This window comes from Peromyscus eremicus, chromosome 13 (assembly GCF_949786415.1).
Source record: "Peromyscus eremicus chromosome 13, PerEre_H2_v1, whole genome shotgun sequence".
NCBI classification, from domain to species: domain Eukaryota; kingdom Metazoa; phylum Chordata; class Mammalia; order Rodentia; family Cricetidae; genus Peromyscus; species Peromyscus eremicus.
In genome coordinates this window covers 43,178,440-43,202,487 of record NC_081429.1, presented here as the reverse complement: position 1 = coordinate 43,202,487, position 24,048 = coordinate 43,178,440, and the positions used below count along the sequence as shown (strand labels likewise).

General features: G+C 37.0%; 1 protein-coding gene across 1 annotated transcript in view; it reads right to left on the bottom strand.

The window, feature by feature from the left end:
• Window positions 1-24,048, bottom strand: part of Erbb4 (erb-b2 receptor tyrosine kinase 4) — a 708,187-nt gene that overhangs the window by 48,869 nt on the left and 635,270 nt on the right. The window contains exons 21-22 of the mRNA XM_059278119.1: window positions 2,607-2,762; window positions 367-442 (exon numbers count right to left, since the gene is read on the bottom strand). Coding sequence (XP_059134102.1) covers window positions 367-442; window positions 2,607-2,762 — 232 coding nt within the window. The remainder of the gene's footprint in view (window positions 1-366; window positions 443-2,606; window positions 2,763-24,048) is intronic.

The following is a 24,048-nucleotide window of genomic DNA, read 5'->3' as shown; positions in this document are numbered from 1 at the left end:
TATATGACCAAAGAGTTGTTGAAAATTAAGGCCATGAGAGTCTAAGAAATTGTTTCTAACATTGGCCAGTTATTGTGTTTATGCTTGAATAAATCAGGAGACAAATTGTGTCAAACCAAAGCTTATAGCAAAAAACCTAGCAGTGATATTATATATTTTACATTTAAAAGAGCAGAAAAAAAAATCACAAGAAGATAGATAAAATTGTGATTTGGGCTATTTAGCTTTTTAAATTAAAGACCAAAGAGTTAAATCCTTTAGGGAGTCAAGCTTATAAGTAAGCACTTCCAATACTGCCAAAATATGACCATATATGAAGCAAACACATTTTTCTTTAAAAGGCCAAATGTATAAAGATTTATTTACCATAGCTCCAAACATCACTTTGATGAGTGAATTTCCTATAATGTATACATTCCAGAGCCATCCATTTAATTGGCATCTATAGAAAAATAAAAAGTGAATTATTAAAAATCATACAAGAAATCATTTTTATATTTTCTAAATGCTAGCCTCTGTACTGACCTCAATTATATTTTTTGATGGTGTGTATATAGCTATAAACCAGTTGTTTTTCAAGATAGGGAACAAATGAAGTAAAATTCATAAAATCTACAAAGTAAATTAACCAAAGAATATATTTTAAAGCTTCATAAACACAAAGAAAATTAAACATCTCAACAGCTTTATACATTTCTTAATGTCTAGCATCTAAATTATGAGCTAGTATTATGACTGACAATATCAAATGTAAAAATGTTTGTATATTATGTTTTCTCAGAGTCCTCCATTCTCAGTGATTTCATTTCTTCCTCAGATATATTTTTGACCACAGAAGTAATGAATTTCTTCTTCAGCTGCCCTCACTTCCTCTTCTGGTCACTAAATTGTCTAAAATCATGAATTCCATAGTTAGATTTGCTTTGTCTCCTAGCTGCAAATGATCTCCCTTGCCTGGGCTAGCCAGAATTGAAAATATGTACCGTTTTCAAAATAGGAGCTAGGACTATAAAAGAATGTGAGAGGATCAGCACAAATCCATCATCACTACAAGAAAAACAACTCAACCCACATAGCCTGTGGATGATGGGTCAGCAGAATGTGTTTCAACTCAAAGGGCAGCATTATGGAGCTTGGGATATAATTAGATTCTATGGAATAAAGATAAACATTTCTACTTTGCAGTTGAAAGCTTAAAACTAAATAGGCATTTGAAATCATGAGGTTGGCTGCTCACCAAGGTGACACCAAGGTAACTCTATGACAGAATCATGGGATTCAGTGAAAAGGAACAGAAGACACATTGAAAGTAATTTCCCTATGGGCAAGGAGTTAGCAGGCTTTATGGACTATGGACACCGTGTTAGAGAAGTGAGTTTAAATCATAGGTGACTTGATAAAGACTTAATGGTGACCAGGCGTTTAAAGCTATAATGAATCTTGCTTTAGACAAACCTTACAGTTGTATGTTCTTAAGACAGGTGAAGTCATGTGATTTATGGACTGCTATTTCTGAGAAATCTTGTTGAGAACTTTAGAGCTGTGACTTTAAACCACTGTAGTTTGGTAGTAAACAGACGAAATAGGCTGGTAAGATCGGGAAAAGATCAGATAATTTCTCAAAACTGAAATTTTTTATTTTATAAAATTATGTTATCTTACTTTGTGGTAGGATTTAAATATAAATATATGTAAAGGTAGATATATTAATATAGAATATGAAAAGGTCTAGGGTGAATCAATGTTAGTGTTTAGAAGCCTATTATTGCAAATATTTACTTGTGATCAAAAAATAAGGTATATAATTAACAGATTCATGTATGTAAACAACCTTTCTTTATCAGAGCTTCATAGGTCACTAGAGGTTAAGATTTCATGGGTTTGCATCATTGACCTGCTCTGACATAGGTTTCTTCAAGTCAAGCAAGATAGATATTCACATACAAATTTCCCTAATTAATTAGTCAAGAATATGGATTAATCAGTAAAAAAAAAGTCTTGTAACTACAATATGGGTGAACCATATAGTGATGGTGACGTGCAGAAACACATTTGTCAGGCAGAACACGAGTTTGGGGGTTAGAAAAAGTAGCTAACTATACTTGGTAATTGCCAGGTATCATTTTTGGTGCTAGGGAGATTAGAAATGAAAATGGTCAGATTTCAAATATATTATGATTGTTGGTAGTACCGAAGCTTCTCAGTACATAAAAAAAAAATCTGTCATTACGTAGTAGTTCTGTAATCTCAGAATCAATGGGACAATTTTTACAGCCCTCTGTTAAAGGCTCATATTCTGAGTCTCTAAGAATCATCACATCGCCAGGTGGCGGTGGCACGCGCCTTTAATCCTAGCACTCAGGAGGCAGAGCCAGACGGATCTCTGTGATTTTTGAGGCCAGCCTGGTCTACAGAGCAAGATCCAGGAAAGGCACCAAAATTTCATGGAGAAACCCTGTCTTGAAAAACAAAACAAAACAAAAACAAAAACAGAAGACGTATCATACCATTGTTAGAGATAAAAAAGTATCACACCATTGTTATTATTAGAGATAAAGAATTATCTTACTACATTTTCAAGAGATATTGCTCTCAGCTCCACCTACCTTACCACCATCAGCACTGTATTCCTTTTCATCTCCTTCCAAGAGTCGGGCTAGTCCAAAATCTGTGATTTTCACATGGTTTGGGGATTTTACTAAGACATTACGGGCTGCCAGATCCCGATGAACAAGTCGTCTTTCTTCCAGGTACATCATTCCCTGAAAAATAAACCAAGTTCCACAAAGGGAGTCACTCGGTGTTGAAGTTCTTCATGTTATAAAAAGGGATACTTCATTTCTCAAAGCGAAGGCAGAATCCTAGAACACGTTTAAAAATATAAAAAATTGTTGTGGGGCGGTGGCAAACCACAGATAAGTTTTGGGCTTTTACTCCTGAGTTCCTCTAAAGAAGAATGAATTACCTGAAAATGGGCTAAATGTTTGCCTGGTTTTGTCGGGGACTTGATATCCTTTTGCAAACATTTTCATTAGTGAGGTGTGCAGGTGTCCTAGAAGATAAGCTAACACATCCTTGGACTGGCCTACATACCCCTCATCATTTTCTTCTCTCTGGTTTTTGCTTAGTGTCATCTTGATCCTACACAGTCACTCCAAACAAACACAGCTCCCCATAACTAAAAAGTCTTTCATTCATGGTTTGACGGCACCAAAGTAATTTGCATAGATTCTCTCAAGGCTGAAGAATTATATTATTTTTACTCATTATGCACAGAATAAAGGATACCCTAGGGGTTCATGAGAGTCTAATTTTAAATAAAGGGCTGCTATGACATTAGTTGTCATTATAGGAACTCACAAGTGAGAGTACATAGTTTATAATGACCCACAAATTAGCCTTTAATATGTTATCTTCATAAAACCACACAGAGAAATTAAAAATAAAATTTATTGCTGATTGCTAATGAGGTGGGGTTTTGGGAGAGAAAGGTTGTTATTTTTCATCATACAAAAAAGGTTAATCTCTATACAAATTTATAAGACTGTTGATCCACAGAAATAATAATTTTTATTGTTAAATTTTAGCAAGGAGGAAGATAAGTGTTGGTATACCTTATATACAAAGTTTACCTAAAGGCAAGGTAAGAAAACTCAGGTAAGAGTGAACATGTTTTTTTACTGAGGAATTCAGGTAAATAGTATATTTGATTTTTTTTCAGCTGTAAAATGTGGTCATTCAAAAGCATATCAGAATTATAATAAAAGGGCTGAAGCACGTTCTCATTCCAATTACAAATCATTGCTCTTGGCAGTTAGCATTACAACTGCACAGTTGTGAAGGATTAATGGCTCCTGATATCAAAACAAAAGCTGTGGAAAACAGACACATAAATCATATAGGTCAAAACATTATGAACTATATACCCGGTGTAGTGTAAAGAGAAGATTGCTTCACTCAGCTTCCGGAGCCAGCCTCCACAGAAATGCCTCCCAAATACAACCGGTGGAGATACCGTCTGATATGGTCCAATCAGTCAACAGCTAGGTGACACCACATTTATTGGTGCTTTCTGAAATCAACTCACAAATGGTATTTATGGGATTTTTGCCCTCTTTTCCAAATAGTGCTGTTTTAGGACATAAGGTATTCCAAAATATATTCCAAAAATAAGGTAAATCTGAGAACATATGATTCTTTCAGGACTTAGAGGATCAGAATTAAATAAGCTTATTGCCTTGGAAATGATGTATTTTCACATCCTTCCAAATAAGTCCAAACTTTTAAGAAATGTTCATAAAAAATCATTTCTTTTATTACTGCCTTCAGATCAGGACATAGCAAACATTTTGTCAATATGCTGATACTTAGAACTACACAAAGCACACATTATGTTCTGTACACTGTGCTAGATGCTGGGGAGGTAAAAAAAAGAAGCAAATTAAGGTCTGCACATTAAAAGAAGACAAGGTGAATTACTAAAGTGGGAATAAATAAATAAAAATAGATGCATATGGCAAAGAGCATGTAGGGCATTTAAGAAAGCTGTATCCTGAGGAACAGTCTGGCAAGTAAGTATACATGAGGGGAGAAAACTGAGAGAGGTACCCAGAGCTGGCTAAGGCTTGGAGAGAAAGACTGTGGGCAAAGACAAGAAGTAATTGAGACTAATTAACATGTGCACTTGGCCAGAGGCAGGCCATTCTGTATCTCTGAAGAGTAACACACGGGGAGGGCCAGTGGTGAGCAGTGAGACTGAAATAGAAAGAAGAGATCCAAGAAGCACATGTATATGTCATGGACTTAATGTGAGTTTTGACTTCTGTATTTTACAGTCTACAAGGCAGTGATTTGGTCAGAGCGTCGTCTTTTAAAAGGGATGGTCGTCCAAATTTTACTGCACTCCTGGAAACACCATTCTGGTGCCAATACAGAAAATGGATTTGGATTGCACACACATGGAGCCGAAGGCAGGAACCATTGGCATGGTATGTAAACAGTGACAAAGCAGGAAACGATGGCTGTGAATTCAGAGTCTGCAAGTTTCACCCGTTTCCATTTGTTTTCTTAGTTCCATGCAAGGCAGGGCTACTCTTCTTCACAGTTACGCCATGCTGAGGACACCTGACCTCCAGTCATTCAAGATTCTACCATCCTCTGCTTTCGCCATTTCTCTGGATCCTACGTAAGTAATGGACTGATTCTACTACTGAATGAGGCCAAAGGATGACTGAGGAGAGGATAATCTCAAGGTACAGTTATGGACTGAAAGATTCATCCGTGGTAGCTGAATAATGGAAAAGGAGAGAGATTTTTGGTTCATGTTTATGCTTGGCAATTCACTCAACTAAAATTAACCTGGAAACAGATTATTTTAAATATATATTTCTTAAAGGACTTTTTATGTTTATTTATTTAATTTATATGTTTGAGAATTTTGCCTTTAACTATGTTTGTGCTCCAAATGCAGTGCTTGCAGAGGCTTGCAGAGGAAAAAGGATATATATATAAAGGAGATATATATATATATATATATATCCAGAGACAATTAGCAATGAGCAACACATTAAAAATCAGCAATTGTGTGAATGTTTTGTCTCTTCCTAATTCATATGTCGAAACTCTAAACTCTGCAGTTATGGTATTAAGGTAAGTTGGCCTCAGTGATGATTAGGTAATAAAGGAGGTGCCTTCAGGAAACTTAGTGCTCCTATAAAAGAGACTCCAGAGAAATCCTGCTCTTCTCTGAGTGCAATCATATGACTATGGTTAGAATAAGGTAGAAGGTCAGCCGGACCAAATTTGCTTGACAGCCTTGAGTACCATTATGCATAAACCACTTGATTTGTAATATATGTGTTATAGCAATCAGATTGACTAAATACCTTTCATTTTATCTTTTTAATTAAGAAAATTTTTATTCATTTTATATGCCAACCACAGATCTCCCTCTCTTGCTTCCTCCCACCCCACCCCCAGCCTTTCCTACCTCAACCCACTCCCCATTCCCTCCTCTGAGGTACAAGGTAAGGCCTCCCATGGGGAGTCAGCAGAGCCTGGTACATTCAGTTGAGGCAGGTCCAAGCCCCTCCCGCTGCATCAAGGCTATGCAAGGTGTCTCACCATGGCTAGTGGGCTCTGAAAAGCCAGATCATACCTTTGATTTTAAAGATTAGTTTCATTTTTAATTATGTGTATGTGCACATGAGTGCAGCTGCTCATGAAGGTCAGAAGAGGGCACCAGATCACATGGAGCTGGAGATATAGTTGGTTGTGAACTGCCCAATGAAGGTGCTGGGAATCAAACTCTAGTCTTCAATAAGAGCAGTGTGGATTCTTAACTGCTGAGCTTTGCTTCTAATCCCTGAGACATTTTTGAAATGACATATTCTACGAGAGAAAAGTTCAAAAGTTCTAAAAGTTCCTTAACTTTCTCTATTAAAAATTCACTACATAACAGAGAGTCTTGAACCTTGTTACCACTTGTCAAGAAAAAACAATGTTTTCATCAAAATATTGAGGACTCAATTCAGAAAACCAACTGACAACTTATATAGTTTCCTCTGCCTCGTCTGCTTGACCAAATTAGTACTACTAATAACAGAAGCATGTGTTATTGCTAAATTATCAAAATGCATTTGTATGGTTCCTTTGTCACTATGAGGCACCACCGTGTAGGGACATAAGTTATTAGGTACAGCTGCCACCTTCATCATGCTTTCACACCCAGAATTAAAGTGTTGAATTGTCTTCGGCTTGCTTATAAAAGGTTTTCCACAATACAGTCATTAAGCAGGATTTTTCTGACTTGAAGAGCTCATTAGAGTCAAAATTTCTGTTAAATTCTTTCAAAATAAAATTATTCTTTGAAATAGTGGGATGCAACTAAGAAGACAGATAATTATTAGAAGTAAGAGTGACAAAAATAAGCTGCATGAAGTCCCTGGAAGTGGAAGATGAATAAAAAGAGTTTGTTCATTGTAAGAGGACATAACAGTGGTTGGAAATGTCCTGTCCTCTGACTTGTGGCTCCTGCCATGATCCAGGCTGAACATCTCTGGACAGAGCCTGATGCAGACATGTATACCACAGCTCCTACTAACTCAGCACACTTTGAACACAGCAGGTGCTAAATGAAATGCTTCTATATCTGTGGGACAACTTAACCCTGCGAACTATGCACTGTTTCTCTTCTACTATAAATATGAGAAAACCAAGGTTACCTGAGGTCATGTTATTAGTTCCAAGTCATCTAACTAATGAGCAACAGATAGAAGAAGGATTTGATCCCTTTTACTAGGATCCTAAAACCTACGGATTTAAATTTGGGCACACAGAAATTAACAAATGTAGGTAAGACAGCTTTATAAAATATTCTTTTGCAGTAAAAAATATTATTAAGGGTTTAATGTGAATTTCTGGGCATAATGGAGTTGATTGGCTTTTTAAGAAAAAGTATATTTAACATTTAACTAAATCATAAAGTTGTTTACAATTTAGCCACTTTCAGGTATATAAATTTGAGTTTCTCAGTTTGCTTAGGCTACATGGTATAGAAAATGGAGGGTTAGGTCTGATTATGAATACTAAAGGCAATTGTCTGGTTCAGATCTCAGCTCTACAAAGTTCTAGACAAGTGATGTGGGCAAGCTGTTTAACCTCTCTATCATCATGTCGCTCCTCTTTAAAGGGCCATAGCAGCACCTATTACCCAGCTTATTGTGGAGATTAAGTACAATAGTACATATAAAGCCCTTGGAAAGTGGCTTGTTATAACTGTAGAATGCACAAACTTCCATCAGTGTTCCACAGAGAAGTATCAACAATGCTCACCTAGACAAACATTGCTCTTAGTAAGTTCCCCTGCCTATTTCATTGAAATATATGAGCACCAGTGGGCATTTGAAAAACATTTGCAGTGATACAAAGCATCCTAAAGCCTACCCGCCATGATTAATGTGTGGGTACAAATTTCAGAACTATTGCTATTCAAAGACTCATTTCAATAATGACTCACCCTCAATGTTGTTACGTAAGGATAAAAAATTATTAGGGAATTTATTAAAGATTTGGCGTTCTTCATAAATAGATCACAGTTTTCAGGAACTTACCGAAGATAAAGGCTACAAATAAGATAGCTATAAAAGTCTTTGATGCTGACAAATGTTCTCCATGAGTTAATAAAGTGATCAAACTGTTCACCCCTTACCACACAGCGTGGAGGAGAATTTTAAGGAACTGTGATTTAGGAATTTGACTTCATGACCTAAATCTTACAAATCTGATTTTAGCCAAACTTTTAGCAGTTGTATCATTTCCCATGTTCCTCTGCTTGCTCCCGTTAGAACACTGACTTATCCCAAGCTTCCTCACACCTCTTAAAATACACATCACAGGAAGCATAAGCTAGCTGGGAAAAACTAAAATTTTCCTTTTGGTTTTCAAAATTACACTTTGATACAAAAATCCAAGGGAAAATTTTCTCACAGTTAATTTAAGTTTTAATGTCTGGTTTGTAATCAATTCACATGAACTGTTCTCTGAAAATAAAATCAATGGAAGACTTAATTTTAGAATTCCTAGCATGGATGAACACCTGGTAGTGACCTTCTTTTCCATCTAACCACATCTGAGTTATAGACTTCTAGCTAAAATGGATGATTATTATGTTTTTATTAGTTGTAAAAATGCATTCTGCCCAGCTGCAGAAAGTGGAAGGAAGTCAGCAGGGACGGGACTATTTGTGACAATAAATATTTGCTTCTCTCATATTTTCCATGCGACAATTTCATCAAACATGTGTGGAGCTAAAAATTACGGGCTGTAGTCAGCTCTTGGGCATTAATCTCTGGAGCGAGCAAAAGCACATTTAAAAACAAACAAACAAACAAAAAACAAAACTCTTTACATTCTAGTTATCCAAAACTTTCTAAATAGCAGGAAACTTAGGGAAATCCAACTTCCAATGAAAATCTCTCTTTTCTAAAAGCAATTCTTAGCAGGAAAACTCCAGATATAATGCCTACTGCTATTAGGGCTAAAGGTATGAGCACGTTTAAGAGAAGAAAGGGAGGTTTTTTTGTGTGTGTAGTCACTTAATTTATCTGAATTGGGCATAAAGGAAAACTATGGAGGCTCTGTGAATGAGCCAAGTAGGGAGTCTTTTATCCACTGGAGTTGGTGGTAGAAAGAATATAGAATGGAAGGTAGTTAGGGAGAATTACTTGGAGTATTGCTAAGCAGCGTATAGTCACAGGTACTCATTTCAGATAAGCTATAAAAGTGACAGAATGTTTTAAATGACCTCTGAGGTTACCTCTAGCTTTTTTTTCATTACACGATAAAAAGAAATATAAAAATATATCTATTCTTCAATACTACCTTTTAGCCCAATATTAGAAAAAGAGAGTAGTGAAGAGATAGAATATATGTTTCTCTTCACTTGGTACTTGAATATGTTTTCATAAAAGTAAGTTGGACTCACCCTAAACTTAAGACACCAGACTACGGAAATAAATGGTGGCTGCTCACCAGATAAATGAATTCAGTCACTTTTCCTTTCTTACCTACACGACATAACAAAAATACCTAGAACATTCAATATACTAAGATGAACCTGTTCAACAAATATATAACTTCAAATTCATTCTTTTTATTGAAAATATAACTAACCCCTATAAAGAAAAGAGCCAATTAAAATCTATCTGTTACTCAGCGTTGTTGGGAGGTGATTTAAGTTTCCCATTCTATTTCTCCCTGTAAATTCTCTCACATGAACCAGGCAGGTCACATGGTTGTCTTGGCCAATGCATAATTAGTTCTCATGGTTAATTCTAATATTTCCTATTGTAGTTATGCTCCTACAGATTGTGTTAGGCTGTGAACTTTAGAACATTTTTACTTATCAAGAACACCAGTTTTCAGCCATTTTAATAAAAAGTAATAAAATACTTTATGATTCAATTTCTTTTTCTATAACTAGTCCAAGTAATGTAGTCTCAGTACTTGTCTGTAGCAGGTCCAACTGTGTGCTTCCTTAAACCAGTTCAGAACCATATACACACTGATTTACCTTCATCTCATGGTGTTGGCTTCATCAGTCCTGGGACACTGATAACCCAGCCTAAGCACCATGGAGCTGTTTGCTTGTGTGCTCTTCCTTTCACAAAAGAAAGAAAACCATACCGATTTGGACCATTTTGAAGAGTTGTTCCAGTTCCAGGGCCTTCCATGGGATTGGAACAAGATACAATTTTATCAGAAGCCCACTGTTTTCTCTGTCCAATGCTGCTTTTCTCACTAAAGCAGATGCTTTTCCTAAGAACCCTTGACAAAAATCCTTCCTGCATACAAACCTGTCTTAGAGATTGCTTTCTATTTTAAAAAAAATGTGTATAATATCCCCATGTCTTTTATCAGGGTCTCTAACAGATGGGATTTTTGCTAAAGCTTACTGTGCTCTATAATTCATGAAACTACCATCATGGTTTCCCTATATTCTCCACTCAGAGTCCATTCCAATACACATTGTAACAATCCATGATATTGTTTTTAATGTGTATCCCTGCAATCTCCCCTTCATATAATCATTTGTTGTTAACTATATTGTCTTAAGTGGAGTTTCGGGGTACTTCTAGTACACAGTGCATGAATAAAGCATCTAGTGTACACTGTCATGCTTTATTCATGCTGCTTTATATTCAAATATATTTTGATAATTGATCTAGCTTATTCCTTTTCAGTGCTGTATTATATGTTCTCATAAGGCCAGATATATAGACAAATATTTGACAAAAATTTGCCAGATATATAGACAAATATAGAAAAATTCATATCCTTAATTTACTTATTGTCCATTTTTTATCAGTCAGCATTAAATTTCTCTCTCTCTCTCTCTCTCTCTCTCTCTCTCTCTCTCTCTCTCTCTCTCTCTCTGAGACAGGGTTTCTCTGTGTAACAGCTCTGGCAGTCTTGGAATTCACTTTGAATACCAGGCTGGCTCGAACTCCCAGAGATCTGCCTGCCTCTGCCTCCTGAGTGCTGGGATTAAAGGCGTGCTCTACCGCCACCTGGCAAATTTCCTGTATCTCTTTAACATTAAGGCATCAATGAACTACTCAACTTGTATAATTACGTAAATTTACTTAACAATACAACCTGTTGGTTCTACTATGAGATGCTTTAAGCAAATTTTAATAGTAGAACAACAATTTAGAGAGGTTTTTAGTTAACATTGGACACTGAGGTCATGTGGAGAAGATAAACGATGATCATGTATGTTTCCATTATGTCAGTTAGAAATATAAAATAGTTAATATATTTCACATGTATTCATGAAGGGTATTCTAAGTGCTCCGTACATATGAAAGCACAAAATCCCAAGGTGATGTGAACATTAGTGTTTTATTACCTTTTTCTGAAGAAGAGACAACTGATGTGTAGAAAGGTAAAAGAACTTGCCCCATGATTGTAATTATGGATTACATAACATAGGTCATAAGACCAAGAGCTGACTATAGACTGTTTGATTCCAAAAACAAAGATCTTAAACCTTTCCAAATATGCTTATATAGAGAAAACTACAGTCAACAGATTATAAAATCATAGAGAACACTAACAAGGCGATGTATTTAGCTAAGTGACTTACTGAGACAAGAAATACTGTAAGAAATAAAAGAGAAAACTTTTGCACAGAGCAAATGCTTGCAGCTTTTATATAAACCTATTCAGTTTTGCTGGGTTCTCTAAAGATGGTGCCTCAGGAACTGCTTTAGAATCCAACTATGCTGGCACATTGTTTAATGACTTGGACACATATATAAATGAGCTCGTCAGGCAATTTAGACAAACATCACAGAGCACACTTTTTCAAACCTAGATGGTGTGATTCAGTTGTGTTACAGAAGGAGAGCTGGCAAATTCAAAATGTACAAGGCTGCTAATCAAAGTAAAATGGCATGGATTTTTCTTTTCCTTTTTTAAATTTATTTTGTTAGATGTGGTGGCTTATGCCTTTAATCTCCGCATTTGGGAAGCAGAGGCAGGCAGATCTCTATGAGTTCAAGGCCAGCCTGGTATACAGAGTGAGTGAGTTTTAGGCCAGTCAGAGTTACACGGTAAGACATTATCTCAAAAAATTAATAAATTATTTTGCAACTGTATATATATGAGAGAGAGAGTATGTGAGAGAGTATGTGTGTGTGTGTGCTTGTGTATGTAGGCATAACTGTGTATGTACAGAGTAACACATGTGTGTGCTTTGTTTGATTATATTCACCAGCCCAAGAAATCTGTTGATAGCATTTCCATTCATTTCCTGTACTTTCTGTAGTAGTTTGATTTAACTACTCTTCCCAAGCTGTTGGAAAGTCACAATTTGAAAACAACCTCCCTGTGACTCTGAAGGAAACAAAAAAAGTGACACCAACAAGGCAAAAGAAAAGTGAGAAAGGTAAATGAAAGAGTACACAGGAGAAGTTTTTGTTTTCTTAATGAATAAATGTCAAGTCAAAAGCTCATCTGCCTGAACCAATAGAATACCCGCCTGGCCACATAAGTTCCCTGCCAGTGACCTCTAGCCAACATGATTACAATGGGAGGAATGAACTGTGGAGCATCCCCACGCAGGCACTCTCGCAGGGAGGTGTGCTTAAAATGGAATGCTTCTGCTCCTTAAGCAGCCGATCAATAAAGATGTGGATTGCAATGAGAAAGGAGATGTTTGTGGGCTGTAGTAGTTATCCTCTGTGTCTCTGCTGAAATTAATTAAAAATCAATGAAGTGTGCAACCTATTAATACAGCAACCTCTAGATTAACCGATAGAGGCTGAACCTCTCTCTGAGCATACATCTTGTGCAAATATACTCAAATACAACCCAGAGAAGGTTGAATGCATGACCCCCTTATAATTGAGCAGAAAGGTTTCATGTGTAATAGTTTGTGGCTTCACAGAATTGGATCCTACTGGTAAAAAAAGATGCAAAACTCAGATTGGAGGCACTGTGGCCAGAACGTTCCTTGTTATGTCAATTATACCAAATTCTACAAGGTATCCTTATTACAAAGCAAAATTCTGACATTGTATAGATCTAAAGAAACTCAAAAATCACTTTCTTAAATGTAAATTATGTATTCATGAATCAGGGAGTTAAGTTTATAACTGACTTTTGAAAAATTTTATTTTTATGTGTATGGATGTTTGGCCTGCATGTATGCCTGTGTACCATGTGCCTGTCTGGTACCTTTAGAGGCTAGAAGAAGATGTTGGATCCCCTGGAACTAGAGTTATGGATCATTGTGAGATATCATGTGGATTCTGGAAATTGAACCTTCATCTTCTGATATAGCAGCCTGTATTCTTAACCACTGAGCCATCTTTCCAGCCTCTGTTGATTATTTCTTAAGTGAGTATGTTCTAATTAAATCCCTTGAATAGTAAAGGCTTTTAGGTGATTTAAGCCAATTTGGTTCCTGCATAAGAAGTTGTAATCTGTGCCAATCAGACTAGTTCTTCCTCTGTCTCCTCTTGGCATCAGTGGATCTACTGCTCATCTGAAAATGCTTACATGGTCATTGTGTGAGAAAGTCCCTCTGGTGATCCTCACATCTTCCCTCTGAAAGTCTCCCAGACATTTCCCAGCTGCCTTCTCTGATCTGTATTCTCCTTGCCCGGGTTCATTCATCCATAAAATATCCTCAGAAAATTCCAAAGCACAGCTTCCATCTCCCATCTTAATCATCCCATCTCATCATTAATGTGGACGTCCATTTTAATGCACATCACTGTTTTAATTTTTGTATATTTGCAGGGACAGAATTCTAGGGCTCTATCACCAATCATGACCTAAAGACTAGGAGAGACTCCTACTTAACACTTTCACTCATTTTTTTCAGCCTAGTATGACCATGGAAGGATCAAATATGACCAACTACTTCCACTAGGGAATAGTCTATTCCATTATTGTAAATATTAAGAAATTGTCATCTGGTGTCCTCACAAGTTTAACTAAGGTCACCTATGGTGTTATAACAATGATACAAATTTATTTGATTTGGGGCTAAATTTACATACAGAGTACCTGTAGGTTCTTATCACTTAAAAGATCTTTGTTTTTTGAAGTCTACTGTTTTCAGACTGCCTCACAGATGTTCATGAAAACTCTAGAGGTTCTCTTCCTGAGGACTGCTGTGGGATGTCTTTCTGTATGCTGTGAATTATGTTGCTCCGATTGGTTGATAAATAAATAAGCTGCTTTGGTCTATGGCAAGACAGCTTAGAGGCGGGTGGGGAATCAAAGGAGAGAGAAAGGAAGGAGAAAGGCAGAGTCTAGAGAGATACCAGTCACCACCAGAAGAAGCAAGATGTGAAAGTACAGTTAAGCCACAGCCACGTAGCAATTTATAGATTAATAGAAATGGGTTAAGTTATAAGAGCTAGCTAGCAAGAAGCTTGAGCCATAGGCCATCCAATTTGTAAATAATATAGGCCTCTATGTGTTTACTTGGGGCCAAGTGGCTGTGGGGCGGGTGGGAGAGATTTGTCCCAACCGCAGAGTCAGACAGGACCGGAGAGACCTTCCAACTACAGAAGACTCTTTGTTAATACCAGCATCTATGAAGCCTGAGTCTGGAGCTAGAAATACTTGTGTCTTTTCCTGGGCTTATTTCTTCATGCTTTACAAGCTGGTGCTTAGAATATTTCACAGTACTGAATGGTGTCCTTCCATCCTACCTCACTGTGCCAGAATGCTGCTGTCTTCCACACAGCCCTGGAGAAGTGCTCCCCTGCTCCTGAACTTTACTCATGTTTTGCCCCTAGTTGCATTAATAGATATTACTCGGGCCCTAAATGACAAGCAGTCCCCTAAAAAGAACTTCTTTGACAACTTTAGCCTCTGACTCTGTTAAGGTTCAGATCTAGTCCAAGAAGTGGGTATGGAAGATTGACACATTCCTCTCTGCTTCTTTTCTCCATTTTGACCCCAAGCACTTGCTGTCATTTCCTAACCCATTTTTCACTCTCCAACACATATGCACATATGCACATACTCTGTGATATGCACATATCAAACCACCTCTCCCTCACAGCCAGAAACATCTTAAAACAACTGAAATAATTATCACTGGAGTTTCACTTGGAATTCTTAACCAGAGCTCAATGGCTAAAGAATACTGAAAAACAAAAACAAAAAAAACCCTCTACTCATTTTGACTTTCTACTTACTGTTTCTTTTATCTGGGATACCTCTCACTATTCATGAAACTGCTACACTCTTCCTGCCAGGATACAGACACTGATTAGACCAAAGCTAAGTCTCTCCTACATGGTAAGTTAGATATCACTTCCTTCACAAAGCCTTCTCTACTCACAAGTAGAATGACTTACTCTAATAATATTTGATGCAAAATATAACTTTGTCATTCTTACCATCTATCATCTGTCTGCCTGTCTGTCTGTCTGTCTGTCTATCATCTATACATCTGTGTTGCTTTGAATGAGAATGGACCCCATAGGCTCATATATTTGAATGCTTAGTCACTAGGGAGTGGCACTATTTAAAAGGATTAGAAGGTGGGGCTTGTTGGAGGAAGTGTGTCACTGGAGGTGGGCTTTGAGCTTTCAAAAGTCTATGCCAAGCCCAGTGTTTCTCTGCCTGGAGGTCAGGATGTAGTTCTCAATTTCTTTCCAACACTGTGCCTGCCATGTCTGCTGTCAATCATGCTCCTCAACCTGATGATGATGATGATGGACTAAACCTCTGAAACTGTAATAAGAGTTTCCTTGGTCACTGGGTCTCTTCACAGCCATAAAACAGTAACTAAGATGCTACCTATCCATCTGCATACCTGGAAAAAAGCTCTGAGATTTTCAAACATCATTAGAAATTCTTTGCATTGTATGGGTAAATAACAGTTATTTTATAAGGCATAAAGGACATATACTTGCATTTTTTTTGTTGGGCTACATCTTCTAAGCATAAACTGCAGAAATGCTATATGGCATATTAATTATTGATATGACTATTGATTCCCTTTCATGGTTTTGCTTTAAAACCTTTTATGCTGTTAACTGCCTGGATCTGTGAATACTTTTCTGTGTAGATGACAGAACTCAGTCTGTCCCTCTTCACACTTAACACATTGATCAAGCCTTGGACAGCCAATAAACAGTAGTCAATTTGATTGGTTTCCCCCTCTCTGTACTCCTTTTATTTCTTCTTCTATTCCCTTTGAGTCATCCAGTTAAGATAGAAGGAATCACAGAAATAATAAGTACTATCAAAGACATATAGTCTAATAACAATTGCAAGTTCAGGAAAAGGAGAGGGGCTGATGTATTTTTGGAATTAAAATTGAAATTAATTTGTATTGCTCATCATATTTTATTTTTCTATTTCCTCTTTAAAAAAAAGCTACTGAACATCTCTTAATTTTCAGGCTCACTTGTATATATATATATATATATATATATATGGTAACTTGTTTTCTGGATATTTTTAATTCCAGAGAACTCAGGGTTTGTTGTTGAGTACTATCTGAATCCCACAAAAGAGGGGGAATGAGAATGTTGTTTATATCCACTGCCAAATGGCATCTGAAAACTGCCCTCTTCCATGGTTTCCTCTCCAGCTTGCTGATTTATGCCATTAATATCTCATATGGAAGAAGGCTGAGAGCACACATTATAACATGATAGACACTGCATGGCAGAGGGTCACTGTCAGACTGTTCTTATTTGTCTCTGTCAGTGAAGAGGGAGGGATCTAATTAAAAGCGCTGGTCAGGGGCAAGACTTCAATATTAGTTCAGCCTCTTGCCATATGCTGCTACGTGGCCTTAGGCATGTTAAGGTTCTCAGCCCAGTATTTCCATCTATTAAATGGTGAAAATAATAATACCCATCTCATGAGGTTATTCTGACAATTAAAAAGCCATTACATGTTAAAAACTCTTAGAATACTGCCTTGTCAAGAGTAAGACTTTGCTGTGGATATCGCTCTGTATAAATAAAATGCTGATTGGCTAGTAGCCAGGCAGGAAGTATAGGCGGAACAAGCAGAGAAGAGAATTCTGGGAACAGGAAGGCTGAATCAGCAGACGCTGCCAGCTACCGCCATGAGTACCAACATGTAAGATACTGGTAAGCCATGAGCCATGTGGCAAGGTATAGATTTATAGAAATGGGTTAATTTAAGATAGAAGAACTAGATAACAAGAAGCCTGCCACAGCCATACAGTTTATAAGAAATATAAGTCTTTGTGTGTTTACTCTGTTGGGTTTGAGCAGCTGCGGGACTGGCAGGTGAGAGAGATTTGTCCCGACTGTGGGCCGGGAAGGACCAGTAAAACTCTAGCTACAAGCCTTCAATACTGCCAATTACTATTGTCACTTCTGTGTCAGAAGACAGTCACTTTTCAGGAATTCAGCTTTCAAATAACTTTCAATTTCCTGAGGCATCAAACACATACTTTTGTACTTAGACTCCCAAAGATCCTGTATGACCTGCTAAGTATGTCTCTCAGTACTGCTCTTTCCTGTGGCACTTAGGTTTCAACAATCTTGCCATCCTTAAACTTTGCTTTTTGCATATACACCTTCATTCCCTGTTCATTCTCTAAGTGACACTTCCTTGGATAGCCCACAAAAAAAAACTAGGTAGAGGATGAGAGTGGGAAGTAAAATGTTCTTGTGAAATGAAGGTGATTAAGACAGAGAAGTCACTGAGAATGCTGAAATCAATCTATCTTTAGCTTCTGTGGTACTCTCATTGAATATGAGCTATGTGGTTACATATTATTAATCTTTAGAGCAAAATTACCTATGTTAAGATCTGTAAATTTATCATTGTGCTTTAGCTTAACAGGAAAAAATGCATAATTGAATCTCATTCATACATGTAGATCTATAGTTCAAATCAAATCAATCATTCATACATGTAGACCTATAGTTCATCTTCTTAAAGATCACATTATATATGAAAATCAAGGACATACAATATTTGTGTGTAGGTATTTGTGTTTTATTAATTTATCAGCTACATGAAGGAACAAGAAGAAAGACTGAGTATCATTTATTTCTTGATAACTTTCTATCTTAGGGTTTATATAATATATAGTATATATATATATATAATGTACTCTTTATATCATCATAAAGAATAAAGAAAAAAATTCTTGTTTCCCTCAGCAATTATTTGCTGAATATCTAATATGTTCTGAGCACTCTAATAATTATTTTAAAGATAAAGATGGCATGATGTTTCTTTAAATTGTTTATATTCTGATGTGTGAGAATACTGTGGTTTGATTGCTCCAATACTCAAGGTGACATCAGGTCTTCAAAGAAACCAATGTTCAAAGATAGTGTGGGACTTTTTAGAAATGACTAGGTTGTCAAAGTGATTTAATGATCCCTTGTTAGGTTAATTATTTCACTTGTTTTTAGACTGAATTGGTTACTACAAGAGCATTGTTACATGATGAAACCATCTCTGACCTTGTCCTTTCCAAATGCCATGTCAATGATGAAGATTGGTTCCCTCACTGGAAGCTGAGCTGACACAGGTGCTATGTTCTACAACTCTCCCAGCCTAATAGGACTTAAATAAACTTCATTCCCTTAAACATTACCCAGCCTATAGTGTTCTATGATAGCACAGGAAAGCAGACTGATACAAAGCCTTACTTAGACACAAGCAGAAGTTGTAAAGGAAGTATTTGAAAAGCACACAAGAGAGAATGGAACGTTTTCTGTGCAGAGAGTCTCCGAAAAGAGGTAGAATTTGAGCTTGATAGTGAATGTATAATCAATATTCAAATTGTGGCTTTTAATACAGTAAGGAAAGTGTGTGTTAGATGTGATTTAAAAAGTGGGGGGACTAGGTGAAAAACATGTAGTCCTAAAAGAACTAGAAAAAAGGTGCAAAACATCTGTTAGAATGGGGCATAAGATGACAAGAGGCAAAAGTTAAAAGTATCACATCAGTGTGACTACTTACGGTGCCATATTAAGTAGGTATTAAATGCAGTGGAAGAACTTCAAGCTGGACATTTAATAGGCACTCTGTCTTGCTATGGAGCTCTGACTGGTCTGCTATCAACTTCAGTCACTGCTGGTGTTAAATAACCCTGGTTTGATCAGCTGGTGGAGGTAGTGTATGTTAGCCTTTTCATCTATAAAGCCTCTGAAGTCTTACTACATGAATAGCAGGGCTGTGTGCACATGTGAATGTATGCGTGCATATGTGCATGTATGCATGTGTGTGTGTGTGTGTGTGTGTGTGTGTGTGTGTGTGTGTGTGCTCAGTAGTTCAAAGGGCCCTGAGCAGACTACAGGCTATGATAAGAGGTGTAGAATTTCTTTGGTACAGACTGTGTTTGGCACATATTTACCAACCAAGAATTCTAAATGAAATGTTCCAGCTTTGACCTGAAGATCATATGCTGGGGGGATAACCACCAGAACCCTCATAAACTGCATACTGTTACCAGAATAATAAGAAGTACCTATACTAGTGTAAAGATCCAATAAAGATGCTTAAGCTACAAAAAGCATATGCTCCTCCAATTCACAAGAATATCCATCATTGAATGCAAAATAAAACGTGTTAAAACTTGAAAAGAATCCAGCCCCTGCAGCTGACACAAGGACTTCCCACAGAAGAGGACATGCCTACCGCGTGCCTCAGGAGCACAGGGGAATTGGTACTTCAGTGACTTCTGAAGCCTGTGGGGCAGGAAGCAACATCTGATGCCACAGCAGCTTCAGATTACAACATGCAAATAATTTTCATTCAAAGGAAGTGTTCTCATTAAAATATGTATTGAGTGCAGTCCAAAAAAAATAAGTAAATAAGGGATGGCAGAACAAACCGACATGATCAAATTTAGCAGCGGCGTGGAGGATAAAGTACTGGCAGAAAGAAGAGAGGCGCTCCATTACTACACTGTGCTATGAGTTCTGACAGCAATGACTACTTAGTATGGCAACAACTTGGAGAATGAAGTTTAGGTAGAGAGCAGCAGACAGAGACGGGGCCTCATCAGTGATTAAAAAGACATGAGAACAAGCAGGATCATGCAGTGTTTTCCAAGTTAAAACTCAAGAAAAACATCACTATCATATAGGTAGGCAATAAAAAAAGAATCTAGTGAAAAATATATGAGTGAAATGGATCCATTTGTAGGATAAGGTGAAGGACAGATTGGTATTGTGGTATTGGAGAAGAAATGAGAAACATTTAAAGCATAAAAATAGTGACTGTGACAAATATTATAGGATCCCAAAGGGAAACTGAAGAGGGAGGACCTTGAATTTGAAATGGTTATGCTGGTGTGGTGTCTAATAGTAGTTGTCAACTTGACACACCACTACTTCCTAAGTGGAAGGAATTGTCTTAATCAGATTGGCCTGTGAGGCAGTTTCTTGTTTACTAATTGATAGAGCAGGGCTCAGCCCGATGTGGCTGGTACTGTCCCTGTGCAGGTAGTCGTGGATTGTCTAAGTATATAGCTGAGTAAGCCAGGTGGAGCAAGTCAGTTAGCAGTGTTCCTTTGCAGAATCTGCTTCAGTTCCTGCCTCCAGTTTCCAGCTGTGAGTTCCTGCCCTGACTTCCCTGGATGGACTATGATGGGGATGTATAAGCCAAATAAAACCTTTCCTCCCTCAAGTTCTTGGCCAGTGTCTTATCACAGCAACAGAAAATCACTAGAACAGCTGGTGACATGGAGAGAATCACTAGATCACAGTGGAATGAGGAGCAAGCAAGGATTTGAAGAGTGGTGGTCCATAAATGTGACTTACTCAAATGAGTAGGCAGCTCAAATGATGAGCAGACTAGTTTGGATTGAACATTTCTTACACCAACAAGCAATTGTTATGTCTATAGGATACAGGAGAATAAGGATGATACAGAGAAGAAACCCTAGGGACAGCTCCAATTAGGAAGTGGTCAGTGTTAGTTTTTATACAGCGCAATGTTATGCAATGTTATTCATTAAGCGGCGCTGTTTACCGTGCAAGAAAAGCCATGAGGTACAATAAAGCCCACTATAAGAGTTTATTAAGAAAAGATGTTCTTAGTCCTATGGAGATTGTGCAAGGAGAGAGAGGAAGAAGAGGAAGGAGCAGGGAGGAGTTTGTCACCTGCTTTTTCCTTTCTTCTTTTGTGTGTGTGTGTGTGTGTGTGTGTGTGTGTGTGTGTGTGTGTGTGCTGTGACCTGCTTTTTATGGATTCCCCTGCACATGGGCGTATGGGCTCTCATAGCTACACCACCCATGCACATAGATTACATGGTCATGCTGTACGCAAATTACGTGATCACACAGCACATGGATTATGCATGACCAAGCCTCTTGCTTAGCTACTGGGCAGTGCATGTGAGGTCATGTCTCAACAGTCAGGATTTCAGGGAAAGTGGCAGGCCTTGTTGAGGAGAAACATTCCTTCCTTCAAGGTGACTAGGGAGGAGAAAATGTTAATTGGAAAAGGACAAAGTCCAGGGAGTTCAGTTCCAATCATCATCATTATTTTCCTCAGTGGATCGGGAGACAGTGATAAGGGGTCCATAACATGTGAGCGGGATAAAGAGAAACAAAAAGGAAAGAGGAGACTTGACATAGTTCAACAGGGGAAACCAGTTCTAATTCCACAGCAAAACAGGCATGGAGTACAGGGGAAGACCACAGATAATGCAGGATGTAGCCCTTCACTGTCACTAGAACTAGAGAAACAGAGAACTTGGGTATTCAGGTGAATTTGCAGAACAGTTGGTGGGACAAGAAGAAAGAGAGGACAACTGGGTAAAAGCAATTGTGTGGAAGCACAATATAATACCAACACTACAAACCGAAACATGCTTCGGACACTGACATGATTTCTGAAGTTTATTCCTTCTTCAGGGGTTTTACTGATGATTACTAACATGGGCCACAAAATACTATTTTCTATTTGAAATAGTTGAAAAATAAAAATCAGTAATTCCAAATCGGTTCTTTAAAAATTGCAAGCCTAAGATGAAGAATTTTTCCTGTATGATTAAGAACCAACAACATTCAGCAGAGGGGTCCTGGATTTAAGAAAATGACAGAGTTTTTAAATGACTAAAAGAGTAGTACAATAAAACAACACATATAAGCCATGGAATTGAATTGATAGATTTAATGAAACCAGCGACTTTGGGTTACAAAAAAAGAAAATCAGGTTTATTTTGCTGTCAGAGTATATTTGAATCATAACATCTATATCCCTTTGCAATTATGATCATGGTTGGCCAAGTTGGACTCCCTTTGTTTGACTGTGCAGTATTCAATTTCATTTTAAAAACATCTAATGCAAATTTAATACTTTTATCTTTTATGACAAGACTTAGCTCACTCTGAAATAATCTCTGTATTAACATTTTTTTTACCCATTCAAATAGTTCAATTCATTATTGCAAAACAGCAAGCATCCCCAGCCTGTCATTAATTCCTACTGTTTTAATTACAAGCAAAAATACTCCACGGAAGACTTTTTGCGGGTAATGGCACCATAAACACAATCTTATGCAAAGATATGAAAATAAAATAGAGAAATTTTTTTGTACATCAGTCTTCTGGTAGAAACACCATATTTTGTGGCAAAAATATGAAGTCTCTCAAAATATGATTCTTTCTTTAAATTAAATAACATACATATAAATAAAACAAAAACAAAAAAAACCCACATTCATTGGAAGTTTCTACTTCCAAGAACATGTTCCTATCTGGAACCAAAAAAAACCCTATTGTCAGAGACAATACTTTCATAAAACAATTTCACTGCTGCTCAGACTACAAAAATTTGTTTCACTTCTCTCTAAACATACTATGTTCTCATTTCTTCACACTATGGTTACATATAAATGAGGGCCACAATGTCAAAAGACTCCCAGCATTTGAATTTGAAAATTAAGTGTTATACAAAAATTTCCCACAAACCAAACCCAATTTCAAGAATGAGTAGAATGTTTACATTATAAGATTTACAATTTGAAGAAGTTACTTAAAATGTATGTTAAGAATGCAGCCTGTAGGTTGGGTTAGTAAGGAAAAGGACATGGCATATTTTTATAGACTCATTATGATTATTACTTTTAATCTAGATAAGAGATTATTGCTAAAGGGAACTCTTAAATTGTTGGAGTTTAAGGGTAGTCAGCATGAGAAAATAATTAGATTAAAGGAAACTACTTGTGCAGATACTTAAAATCTATGACAGACAAGCGATGATATGTTTGTATTTCCACTCACTCTACCCACAGATCATTCACTATGGATGATGAGGAACCATACAGCTGTATAAAGGTGCAAAGGCATGAATTCTGAATGGAGGAATTAGCATTATTTCTTAACAACAGAGGGAGACTCCAATTACATTTTGAAGGATCAATGAAGATTACTTTTACTAGAACTACATAGGTGTGACTAAAAACTATTCATTTTTCCTTTAACATTAACACAAAGGTAGGCACCTTTTTTCTAATAAGGAATTACTTTAACAAAATATCTTAAATATTTATGTCATAGATCTATGATAAACGTCTATTAAGGGTTTTTTTCTGAGTATGAGCACTAAAAGACACAGCACTACAGACTGATTAAATTTGCGAATTGATGGCCCCTTTCCAAATCTTAAAATATTTAAAATATCTTATGAGCAAATGTCATATTCAGTTATAGATAATCAATGAAGCAACATGCTCCCAGGGAAGAGCAATAAATACATTTATTGCTCACTATGTTTTCTACCTTTCAGTACCAACTTTAATCATCTTTACAAACTAAGATTATGTATACATAAAAATGCCCATTATTACCTACTAGTGTAGACCTACATAGACTGTAATGTTCAGAATCTCCAAGGTACTGGTGATATATTTTTTTTGTGTGTGTGTGAATTTCTATCTGATCCATATGGCAGACTTAAGAAATGAATTACATGAAAAATAAGTTGAATTTTCACTTTATTGTTGCTTTATGTTAAAATGTGTTGGTTGGCACAGTATGGATGGTGGAATATTAGAAC